The following is a 12,950-nucleotide window of genomic DNA, read 5'->3' on the forward strand; positions in this document are numbered from 1 at the left end:
GAAGGAGCGGACATTGAGAAGCAATAATGTCATAAAACTCAACAGCGAAAGGGTCGGTTGATACATGTATAAGCTCGCAAACTGTCAACGTATCAAGCTAATTTTTTCAACACTTCAACTTTTGTTGTTTTATGTTCCTTAAAAATTTTTAAGCACATCCTATATAGTATAAATGTTGTAGCATCAATCCACGGCCTTTTTGATAACTCTTGGAGGGAGGTGGTCTAGAAGTTGAATACATGTTTCAGTAAAAGAAAAATTCAGCAAGTATGCACAAGTTTTATCAGTCAAAATTAGACCAAATAATAAATTTGTTTTGAAAATACATATTCCAAAGTATTGAGTGCATAAATCTAAACTTCAGTAACTACAACAGATGCATGCAATACCTATTGGAATTTAGAAAAAAATGTTTGTAGAAATAATTATGTTAAGAGTTAATCTACAATTGACCCAACGACAGGTTGTATTTGCAAACAAGGTCTTTGTAATGGCTACCTTATTGATTTTTTTTTTTAACCTTAAATAATAATCATCATCATCATAAGAAAATTTTGGGTGCAACTGTGTGCGTGAAGATTAGAACCCGACTTAACTTAATGGAAAAATTCTGAGCAAATCAAATCTTAAATTGATATACGTATATAGTCAAACTTATTGTTTTATTTTAAAAAGTTGAATCGAAGCAAACAGCTGAAAAAAATAAGAAGAAACCAGCTCATCGTTAACAATTGAATATGGAATCATTCAAAATTAAACCATTTGTAGACATGCTCAACTGGAAAAAGTTTGGAAATTCTTACTTCCCTTCAGAAAGCGCGAGGTCAACATTACCGAAAAATTCCAACTCATTACCGCTACTTTTCTTCGAAATTTCGGGTGATCATTACCACTATATTTTATCCAAAAAAACTATTGCCGAGAACAACTCATTACCGCTACATATCGAATCAGCCAGTAATGGCACGGAATATAAGTTCTACCCATTATAATACATATTAGAGATTTCCAGTCAGCAGTACGTCAAGCAAATGGCCTTCAAAGCTCTATCAATTATTTAAAGAATTAGACAGTGTTTTATCCATGAACAATGCTCGGTTTTAACACTTTCTAAATGTTTTATTGAATAAAATAGATTTAAAATAAAAATTGAAAACAAAAACCAAAAATATTTTGTTCAAAGTCATGACAATTTTGAAAATGTAGCGGTAATGATACGCACCCCAGAAAGCAGTGACACAGGACAACGTAATTTGGTAGGTTTGTTTATGCTGAGAGGTAATAAAAATTGAAATATCCAATATATTTTTGGGCATTATTGCACGCTAATTATGCATCATGATGCTTTTTTTTTTGAGGTGCTTTTTTTCGCTTGTCCAGAATTTTTTGAGGTGCTTTTTTTCGCTTGTCCAGAATTCCTGTTCGGCTGTGCCCCCTCGGACTGATATTGCTTCCTACGGGCCTGGATGATACACATAGAAGTATATCAATATTTTCCTTGCAGTTTCTTGAAGAGAAATTTTGGACCATCATTATATTTGACATAAAAGTTTTAGTTTTCATTTTTTAAACTTGAACGGAGGAAAATATATGTCTTTGGACAGTTTGTGATAAATACAGGCGGTGCTCTTTGTCCGATGGGCCCTCTTGTTGCACGGTATATACGCCTCTCTAGTCGCCACTTCTCCACAAACTTGTGTCAAAAGTGAAAGTAAGTCCTCCCCAGTATTGTTGGAGAATACCTTTTGTAAAGCTGAGAGAAGCCAGCCACCCTCCAAGTCTTCAGACCACGCATATTTACCTGAAATAAAAGTCCAATATTTTGTTTTGCATCTTTTTTGTCCAAATACAGTATCTTTTGCGACTGGTCAATAAAATAGCTTTAAAATGATAAATGTAAATAAGAGTATAGGCCACGTTGAGATTCTCTGTATCAAGACTTTTTAACGACATACCAAAGATATTTTAAGTATATTAATATTGTTATTTTGTATTTATACTTGATGACAAAACATAACATTTTTGTAGGTATCTTTTCAAAAAAAGTGTACGCGTCTTTTATTTTGATACATGTAAGCAAATTTTTATTTTTTTGATTCATGGCTGGTTTGTTAGCGTTATTCAGGGTTAGACTTCATTGTTAGTTATACGGAAGTTACGGTAATACCAGATAAGTTCAGTTTGCTCAAAAACCATATAAATGGTACCTAATGAGGACTTGGGTACCGAGAAAATAACATAGACATGGGAAAGCAGAGTTGTATGAAGGTACATCATTAAGAAAATTGAGAAAAAAATAGATACTGTGATGAAAAAAACATGAGGCTCAAGGGCCTTAATGTTCACCTGAGCATAATGCAACTCTGTAAAGGATCCATGGAATGTTATATAGATAAAAAAAAATAACATAAATAACCAGAAACTCGAAAACAAGAGAATTAGGATAATAGGGATCAATACAAAAATTCGTCTTGTCATCAGCAACAACTCGGAAACTTGTTCTGTACATGCCACGCAGTGCTATGTATAATCCAGCACTATCACCGTATATAACAAAGACAATAGTGCTTTTATACATAACACGCATTATTCATTTCAAACAAGTCTCTTGGTCTTTCAATAATATTTAATGTACATGACTAAGATATTTTGTCTCCTTTTTTTATTTATCTATTACTTACAAATCTACCTACTTTTAAAAATTGTGAAAGACCTTTTAATTTTGTATAACACATTTAAAAATCTTGTATCATTCATTTATTAAATTTATCTATCAGTTACATTGTTTACAGTGATTAATTATCAAAAATGAATAACTAATGGGAATAACTTCTCATAAAGCGGAACAAAAATCACCATAAATGATCATAATAGACCCCCACCCTAACTCCAGGACGTCCCAGGGCCCATAAATTTCAAAATTCTAGAAGAAGACGCACTTAAAACCATGCACTTAGTTTCTCTGGTAAATAACTCCGGAACAGAGAAGATTTTCAAAGAATTTGTGCATTTTCACAATATGATCAATATAGAGCCTGTCCTAAAACCGGAACCCTTGATCCTGAGGCCATGAATTTCATAATTTTGGAAGAGGCACCCTTGCTCATCATAATCATGCATTAAGTTTGTCTGTTAAATACCAAGTTTTTGAAGAATTTGTGCATTTTCACTGTATCATCAATAGACTCATTGCCCTGGCGTCATGAATTTCACAATTCTGACAGAGGGCTCAATGCTTATTACAATTATGCCACCAATTTGATAGCTTGAAGTCCAGGAGTAAAGAAAAAGATTTTTAAAGTGATGATTTGGGCCCCATCCCTCAGACCTAGGGGGTGGGGTGTTTAGGGACCATAAAATTCACAATGTTCTCCATCTTCTATAGAAACAGATAGCAATAGGTCACCTGACTGAGTCGGGTGACCTAAAAAAAAACGTTCGTTTATGGGTGCACAATAGTGGACATCAGAAAATCGAAAATATCATTGCATTCGGCTTGAAACAACATATTTTTCAATCAAAAAATTTAATAAATAATAGAAGAACTATTTTTGGTAGACAATTCACCTTATATTGAGTAGATGAATTCTTAAGGGTGGTAAATTGCTCGATGCAACGATATGATGAAGGAGGTAAATAGCAATGTAAAATAAAAATAGAAACTAATAGTGGCTGAAGGTTAAACCATCAGAGATGAGATTTTTGGTCAATATCTTAATTACCTGAGGTAGAAGAAAACATCACTAAGGAATCGTTGTAACATGGGATTTGGAACACTTCGTTATTTACAGAATCATCGTCACTTTCGTCGTCGTTATTCTCTAACAAATCAACACCTTTATCTACATTTCTTCCTCGACAAGCCTAATAAATATTAAGTAATAATGAATATTAAGATGTTCAAATTTAACAAAACACTATTGTCCTTTAAGAAATTCTGTAAATCATCTTCTTAAGGTGCCCTGACCTGAATAAAGAATAATTTCGGTTTCCCTTTTAGTGCTTTACATTGCTGATTGTTAAACATGTCCACAATCTGCCGTGTCCAGATAGCGCCTTCTGTGTTCAAGAGGTAGTGTTCTGTCTTTGTGTACGATTCCTCAGGATATCTGATATAAAATCCTGGATCCTCCCCTCCGTGGGTACTGATGACACATACAAAGCAATCACAGTCACTGGGCATCTCATTTTGGATTTCTAAAAACAACAGAGTCTAGATTTTACTCAAAAACTTGTGTAAGAAAAATATTTTTAACAAATTAAAGAATGGAGGATACAATACCACTGAAATGTAGACATTGTCCTTTAAGCTTTATACAGTCTTGATTCTTTGGATCAGAGCATTACACTCCAAGCAGATACTAACCAACGAGCTCTGTAATTAGTTGTATATTTGTAAGATTAACAAATTCCCTCACTTCAAAACCCATAGAATTGAATAGTTTAGACATATTTTCAATGTCACGCTTTACTCCAGGTAAATTTTCGTCTTCGTTTACAAACTCATAATTCATTATAAGAATGGCATATCCTCTTTTGGCGTTCCTGAAACAGTAGATATGTTCGTCCCTTTCAATGAATGGCTTTACATCAGAATTAAGTTTAATGGGCCCTGTTGGAAACACATTATTTGTCGAAGACTGTGACTGTGAGCGAGACGGATTTTGTTCACTGTAATAGAATTAAAGAGTTACTGGCTTAGTATATCAGTATATATTTTTGTAAAGATTTTCTTTACATTTTATAATTAAAAAGATAAAATAGAAAAATCAAATTTAAAATTACACCCTAAAATACAAGAAGTCAATCCTAAAGTATAATGAAATGGAAACCTCTGAAGTAAGCCGTATATATAGTGTAAATTACAACTTACTGTTCGGTTTTCTTTGAGTCGTTATGAAGTATCTCGGACATTTGTACCAGAACACAGGCAAATAAAGGCGAAGCAATGAATCGGGGGAAATTGTCCTAAGGTTTAATAATGTCTTTCTTCTGTCCAAAGGAGAACAGGTGGGTACTATTGTTACAGTGAGATTGGACATCCACCGGAAGTAACTATATTGAAGATATAAAAGAAAGGAATTTTTAATCCCTGTTACTCTGACAATCGTGTTTCTTTTTTTTATTTTTTAACACAATTTTAAGGGCTTACAACGAAAACCTATACAATGATACAAGAAACGATGGTTAACTTTTCTAAGGCGATCAATTAATATCCCCTATAAATACATCAACTCCCATCTCATGAAAAACCTTGCAATGTTTTAATTTGTTAGCACAGTTATTTGAAAATTTTAACAACTGCCTTGATTGAAGTATTTCAGATACCCAATCTACACGACCATATTAATTTTACACTTACTTAGCACAAGATACATGTAGGTCAGCTCCTGAGGGGTGTATTCCACTCCAACGGCCCAAGCGCCGCGGATTGTAGTTTCTTATGGACGAATCAGTGACACGTAAACAGAATCATGCTGCCTGTATGTACACACAACTGATCTCTTAATCCCGGACCACGTGGACAGGATTTCACAGACCGTAAGAGGACTTTACGTAATTAACAAGCCATGTCTGTCCTCCTCATAATCAGCTGACGATCGAAGCGCAAATAAAAATCCATACCTCCCCAAACAGATATCATCATGACCTAGAGATCATTTGATTAACCAGTTTAACCTTTTTGTATTGTATAATATACTGTTTGATTGTTTATACAATTCCAATCACATTTTGACCCATGAACTTAAAACATCAGATAGAAACTCTTATAAGCTGTGTATTGATCCATATAATGATCACTGTAACAGTTTGTGGGAGAACACTTGAGATACTAGTACACGATGACAGTATGCTTTATTATAAACAATATCTGTTAAAACCCAAGGTCTAAGTTACAATGGTATATTTCTGGCCCCTACATGCAAGATAAATTATGTCAACATGTGAGAAAAGTATGTCAACATGCAAGATAATTAATTTATGATTGAACGACCGTTGTATAAACGCAATTCCAAATTTCTCAAACCGAACAGCTGGGATAGGGGCAATCAACCACACATGTATTATTATTCTATAAATGTCTTTACAAGTAACAATTTATTATGAACCATCTCTATCTCGCGTTTAAGACACATAAATTTAAAAAAAAAAATCAGAGCTCTTTATTTCATTCATTTCTTTAATTGCCATTTTATGAATTTACACTCCGCCCAAACCCCTCTCTATACTGGAAACCCTGGATCCACCTCCTGGAGTGCTTTATACTTTGATGTTCTAGCTGCTATACATGAGGGAAAAGTCATAAACAATATAATCAATGAGACAACACCGCCACATGTTTGTTTTTTCTTTAATTTTTAACAGTAATCGATATAGTAATAACTAATTCGGACTTTGTAAGTTGGTCTTGGGCAAAAAGAAATGTTGTTTTCATGTCTGCTGTTGGACCTTCTGCTCAACGTCCATTTGCTGAATTTGTTCAGTCTCGATCTCCCCGTTCTGATGTACGGTGAAAATATAATTATATTCCTGTATGGACCCTTGAACCTCCTCCTCTGTCGTCAGAGAAGACCTGTACTCCTCATCTGTGATCCCCACCTGTCTAAGAATAGCCCTCGCCTTTTCTGACATCTCCTCTAGTGACTTCTTCCTAAATTTTACTGACTGTGAACGAAAGACTGTGACCTCGCCAAAGCCAAGAGATTCTAAACGTTCAAAGAATTTCACAGCCGCCCAAGAGGGATGGGTGGTCCGCGGAGACGACGTCCTCTGTACCAGAGGAACGGGCGGGAAAAGGCGGTACTGGCAGGCGTACGAGGAGGTGATGAAAATTCCTTTTGTCAACAGACATTTTCTGATTTTAGCGCAACACAGTTGAACAAAAATACTATCACTACATGTGAACACGCATGTTTTGAGTTGTGTTTTGTCGGTCAGACGTTTTGGAGCAGGAATAAATCTACGGTTGACATGAAGTTGATGTGGGCGAAGTTTTAAAGGTGGAGGTGGAGGACGAAATTTACCTCTTGGTCGAAGAATGCCTGAATTGTTAAATTGTTTACTGTCACCATCAAGAGGTAGTACCTGGTTTTGTTCATAATGTTGGCGATTACTTGTCTCTTGATTTAGTGGAGGGTTTATTATTCTCTGTTGTTTGGGGTGACCTACAACTTCTTGTGGTACACTTGGATAATACACACTGCTTGTTTCTCGCTCATTCTGACTAATGGTGTTGTCTCTGTTCTCCATTGTCCACATGGTGACGTCAGATTGCTGAATTGTTTCAACGTCACTGGTTTCTCCTGAATCGTCACGTTTTGGTATAATTCTGGCAACAGGTTCATTGTTGCCATCCAAGGTGATTTCTATGACGTCATCTTCATTCTCTCTTCCACTGAATGCATTACTAGTATTCATCGTTGTAAGTAGCTCAACTTCACTACTAAGAATAGAGTGAAATAGTTCGGAGTATGTTGCACTGTCAGACCCGTGTAACAGTAGACATTTTTGTCGCAGCAGGTACAGCGAGACAACAAACATGGATTGGACAGTCGTTTTTGTTATGGTAAAATCTGTATTGGTGTCTGTCACTGCAGCCGTCAAAGCAGTTGATATGGCGCTTAATCGGGCCATTTGGGACATCACGTGATTAGCACATCCTCGTTTCAGTTCATCATTATGGCACTGTTTCTTAATAGAATTAATTATTCCAGACATTCTGAAAAAGGAAAAAAATTAAAATGATGTTACTTGTGTACATTACAGTAATAATAATTTTTAGTTTAATTTACTATTGGAATGTGAGATGTAAACTTTGCTATAAAGCTTGAATATACATGTATTGTAATCCCAAGATAGAAAAACTTAATCTAAAATAATTAAAAAGCAGTACACTATGAAGATCATCAATTTCCAGTCAGTACAAAACAAATCCATTCATTCTGATTTGTCTTTATTTCCAAAAATAAAGGAACCTTTTTGATTTTCAGGGGTTTAGAAATCTTTCCTGGAAACATACCTTTCAAACTCTAGTGTGGCCTCTTCACTGAAAGTGTATGAAACGTCTTTATTAACATGTAGATCGTGTATCTTTTGGAGGATCGTATCTAAGGTTTCACTTGGTTTAATAGATATCACAATATCTTCAAAATCCCTTGCACATAAAACTAAAATCCTGTCCAAGAGCCGCCCTGGGTCAGGGAAGTTTATGATCTCTGAAATATTAGCTGCCTGAGCCGCTGCTATGACGTTTATACTGGTGCTAGAAGGGCCACCATTCTGTTCTGAACAGGAGGTCAAGGACGTTTGCAAGGTGCGAAGATTCCAGATATCTGGCATTTGAATCACCTTTTTAAGAACAATGTCGAGATCGTCTATAACGAATAGACGGCTGCCACGGACTCTGCAGGTTTCTGTGATGTTATCGACAAAGGACTCGTTTATTACGGTGACCTGCGATTTACCCTCCATTTCTTTATCGTCTGTGAAGTTTTTCACTTGTCGGCTACATGTTTTAACACAGTTTAATACTGTGGATTTTCTTTCACCTCGTCTTGCTGCCACAATGGCAGTAAGATTGACACATTCTGTCCAACTCTTGGTAACCTTGACCTTTGCTCTGGATCCCATGGCGCTGGCTACAGAAACAAACACGGGTAGTATTAGCAGATCCAATTCACATCCTAAGGACTGTGCATGTGCACAGAGTACTTCGTGCACTTTACTTTCAAGTAGCAGCTCCCATTTTATCTTGTAGGACTGTGCCAGTTTGAAAATTTCCATTCTGTCGTCCATAGTGAACATCAAATCTAAAGTAAAAACCATTATGTTTTATTTCGTTTTAATTAAATTTTACATATTTAATAGCTAATTGTAAATAAATGCAAATAAAACCCCAATAAAAAAAAGGTACACTACACATTGTTTACGTTTTACATAATTTATTTAGAATATATATGCTATCTTTTACTCTTCAGGATCCATGTCTGTCTGCAAGTGCTAATCCTGACGGTACGATGGGAAACAGACTGATTAACTTTCATTTTCTAATATAGTTATTGTGAACAATAGATCTAGTAGTCCTGACCGATTTTGTCCGTGTGGAATTTTAAATAGTATCTCAACTAATGGTTTACATTGTCAAAAAATAGAATAGAATGTACAGCCATCATAAGAACCAAGCTACATGTGGCAAAATAATGACACGATCAATAGATATATAGCAACTAGCGAAGATATTTGTGAACTAATATTCAAGCAGACGCCCTGACTATTCACGTTAAGTTTTAGATACCAAACTACAGAGTCGTAATTATTCAATCTGACAATGGATAGTGTTTAATTGTTACATATCCTTAAAACTTACCAACATTGAACAGTGTAGCAAAAACCTTAGCAAAATGGCGGATATCGCAGCCGCGGCACGCTAATCCGGGTCTCAATGCTAATGTTTAGGCTACAGTATTCTAAATATAGACCTTCTCCACTATAAACTAGCCGAGCAAATCGAAGTCTTCATGCGCTTGTGTCAGGTAAAGATTAGCGAGCTAATAAAAGCTATCAGGGCACCTTGGGGGCATAGGCAGCGGGAGTTGGTAATCTGTCTGGACTTTTAAATCTGATACATGAGAAAAGTTATGAATAATTTGTTCATGTTATTTATGCCTCATCGTTCACATGAAACTGTGTCAAAGTCTAACTTACATTTAATTAAATGATTTAATAAACAATCTTGTGAGAAATCATATTTAAGAAAACGATAAGTTAGAAATTTTCAATAAAAGCGACGTTGTGACAATAACGAACGTATATGTACCGTAACACGTGTGTACGTGTATGTAAACATGATGAACTTTTACATGAATTATCCGAGAGTATTGTGCAGTTGCTAAGACGGTCTATCACCCAGTTTACGGATTTTTTCTACTTTGACTATATATATTTAATCTCCTTTTTAATGGTCATCAATACAGCTCTTTGATCCTCGTCCTCTTTCATATTTCATGAGCTAAAAGCGGTCCACTATTTACAAACACTTTCCTTGGATCAATTAATTGTTCTATTTCATATTGTTTACTTCCTTATTCCCAATTACCCATTTCCCATGATACCTTTTCAATGGCACGTTAACTAAAAAATAAAATTGGCGCCTTCCACATATAGCACTCTCAGGAAGTTGAACAGGACGCAAAATTCTTTGACCTGTGGGGACAGGCTGTTCGGTCTGAAATGAGCCATTGCAATAAACATGTAAGGAAGATGTAAATAGTGAAGCTCAGATAAAGTTTGGAATGGGAGATTTCACATTTGGGAGTTCTAGGGCAGTGCTTCCGTTATGTAGGAAGCACGATGAGGACAGGGATATGTGTTGTGAAGATTGCAAGACCATCTTCTGTGTGACCTGTGGCCAGACAGAACATAAGGACCATAGATGGGGAAGCATTAAAAAGATATCATCAGAGAAAAAGAAGGATATCCCAGAAATCTGCCAGGGGATACGAGGCTGCATCCATGAAATTACGGAAAGCTTATCGTTCATCAACCAAATCGAATACGAGCAGGAAAAAAGACACTCGGGCCAAATCAGAAAGTTAGTGAGACAACAAGATGATATGGTGTCAGAGGTTTTCAGAATTACTAATAACAATATTGAAAAGTCCAAAGAAATATACTCGCGCTGTCAACAAAGGCTTGTCAACTTGAAGACCAATCTTAGCAACTTCAAACAAGACTTGCTGGATAAGGTTAGATTTTTGGAAACGCAGTCTGGTTGCATGACTGGATTTCAACTGATCGACACGAAAAATGATGCCGAGGCGCTAATGACCGAAGTTAACAACATTGATTTGACGGCTTACGGATATCTCCCTTGTTTCTTCAGGGGTAAAATGGATCACGCCGCCCTTGAAACTATGTACGGCAAGCTGATAGACCCAGAACACGTGAAAGTTATAAGGGTAGCGAACTTTAAAAACTTTTCGAACACGATTGTATCCATCCATTCCGTGTCAGAGGAAGTTGCCTGGGTCCATGGATGGGACTGCAGTGCCTACCTGCTTAACACAAGCGGAGTCACTAAAAGTTCAATAGAAATGCAAAGTGTTTCAAATGACTTTATCGTATGTTCTGATGGAGCTCACATTTTCACAGATTTTGAAAATGACGAAATCAAGAAATTGGATGAAGGTGGCACAATATCTACCCTTGTTTCAACAAAGCCACTTACACCAATAGGAATTGGAAAATCTTTGGATGGGAACCTGTTTGTTGCGTTAGTAGACGATTACAGTTTTAAACTAAGCACAAATAGTAAACGTTTGATCAAATTAATCTCAACTGATGGAGAAGAATTGACGACATATGAATTTGACAAAGATGGAACCACGAAACTTTTCACCAAACCTCATCGGGTTTTCCACAACTATAACAGCGATATTTGCGTCATAGACCAGACCGGCCAATCAAGCGGCGTCCTTCGAGTTCTCTCATCAGATGGTGCGCTTAAATTTGATTACCGTGGAAACTACGTGAGAAAACGTTTCGATCCAAGGGGTTTAGTGTGCGACGCTCAGTGTAACATAATTGTGACAGACTGCCTCCACAATTTCATTCACATGTTGAGCCCATGCGGTGAATTCATTCGTTATCTCGTAACAAAGCAGGAAGCGTTCGATTCCCCATACTCGGTAGATCTTCATAAGTCTTGTTTGTGGGTTGGTGGCAAGAATGGCGATATCAGTGTTTATAGATACATTTCTCAAGACTGAATCTATCAATAATTTGTGATTTTCCGATGTTGTGCAGTTGTATATAATGACACACTCGTGACGAAGCTGGCAGTCAAATAAATTGATTTATTTTCAAGACTTGATGATTTCCGACTAGTAAATTTATTTTATTTAAAGACTCCAAGGCTCAGAAACTCTTTGTTGACCAATTAGGGGAAAAACAACTGAGTGAACTTAAACTTATTCTTTGTAGATAGCACAAGTTTGATGAACAATTTGAGAATCCTTTTCAAGGGAGAAAATCATCAGAGGTGAAGCTTTATTTCCTATAATGTGATCTTAGTGACCAATTAATTGCAAACACCTGTTAAATAATGGTATTCGACATATTAATAGAATCTCCAGTTTCTTTTTATCCTGCAAGCTTTTCAAAAGCTCCGTCTTAAACTTGGGTTAAATACAATGTACTCTTTAGACCAATGAAACTTGACATTTCTACTTTTAACAGAAGGAAGCTAGTATACACAATCACTCATTGTGTAATAGTACATGTACTTATAACATGTCTAACAGGTGTAATGTTCATTGTACAGAGAACAATGCACTGAAACTCTTGATTCCCGCTTACATTTTACACATAATTTAACGTGTTTGGCGGCTGTTTGAATATATAGTAGACTTCATTATTAATTGATTAATAATTTTAATACCATTATGATACACTTGTTCTTAAAACTTCCGCCTCTAAAGAGGAATAATGGATATAGAAATAGGACTTTTATCGAATTTTGAAATACTCATAGATAGGGAAAAATAACCGCTTTATCTTTTAATTTAATTTAATATGTAAAATTAATCATAACAAGGTCATACAGAAAAAAAATTGTAGTTAATATGATTAAATTGAATTTTCACTGTATTTGGGTTTGTAAACATATACCCCCCCCCCCCCCCCCGGAAACAACAAAAGTCTCTCTATTTTCTCAAATTAGGAATTTTTGTTTCACCAGGAGGGGAAGGACATGTTTTAAAAATACTTTCCCGTTTTCCATTAACTTCTATATTGAATGATATTCAGTCTGTTATAAGAAACATATAGTTATCTACTAATTTCTTTCATTATCATTATTTATTATTATTGAATTATTTCAAATTTGAAAGTTCATATAAATATTTATAAAAATTTTGAAAAAAAAAATCATTAGAATATGATAACTTTTT

At 35.6% G+C, this 12,950-nt stretch overlaps 2 protein-coding genes across 2 annotated transcripts; one reads left to right on the forward strand and one right to left on the reverse strand.

The window, feature by feature from the left end:
• Positions 1-1,517: 1,517 nt before the first annotated feature.
• On the reverse strand, positions 1,518-9,473 carry LOC133205025 (uncharacterized). Its single transcript, XM_061340766.1, has 9 exons — positions 9,368-9,473; positions 8,021-8,810; positions 6,436-7,720; positions 6,206-6,283; positions 4,874-4,968; positions 4,367-4,671; positions 3,968-4,197; positions 3,723-3,864; positions 1,518-1,801 (listed from the first exon to the last, which is right to left on the reverse strand). The coding sequence occupies exons 2-9, from the start codon at positions 8,803-8,805 to the stop codon at positions 1,560-1,562; spliced, it is 3,162 nt and encodes a 1,053-aa protein (XP_061196750.1). The 5' UTR covers positions 8,806-8,810; positions 9,368-9,473; the 3' UTR covers positions 1,518-1,559.
• A 778-nt stretch (positions 9,474-10,251) lies between these two features.
• On the forward strand, positions 10,252-11,894 carry LOC133205265 (uncharacterized). The gene has a single exon (XM_061341037.1). The coding sequence runs from the start codon at positions 10,293-10,295 to the stop codon at positions 11,766-11,768; it is 1,476 nt and encodes a 491-aa protein (XP_061197021.1). The 5' UTR covers positions 10,252-10,292; the 3' UTR covers positions 11,769-11,894.
• The last annotated feature ends 1,056 nt before the right edge of the window (positions 11,895-12,950 follow it).

The sequence above is a fragment of the Saccostrea echinata genome, unplaced genomic scaffold (assembly GCF_033153115.1).
Source record: "Saccostrea echinata isolate AGI-Se365-2 ecotype Australia unplaced genomic scaffold, CSIRO_AGI_Sech_v1 ptg000054l, whole genome shotgun sequence".
Classification (NCBI taxonomy): Eukaryota; Metazoa; Mollusca; class Bivalvia; order Ostreida; family Ostreidae; genus Saccostrea; species Saccostrea echinata.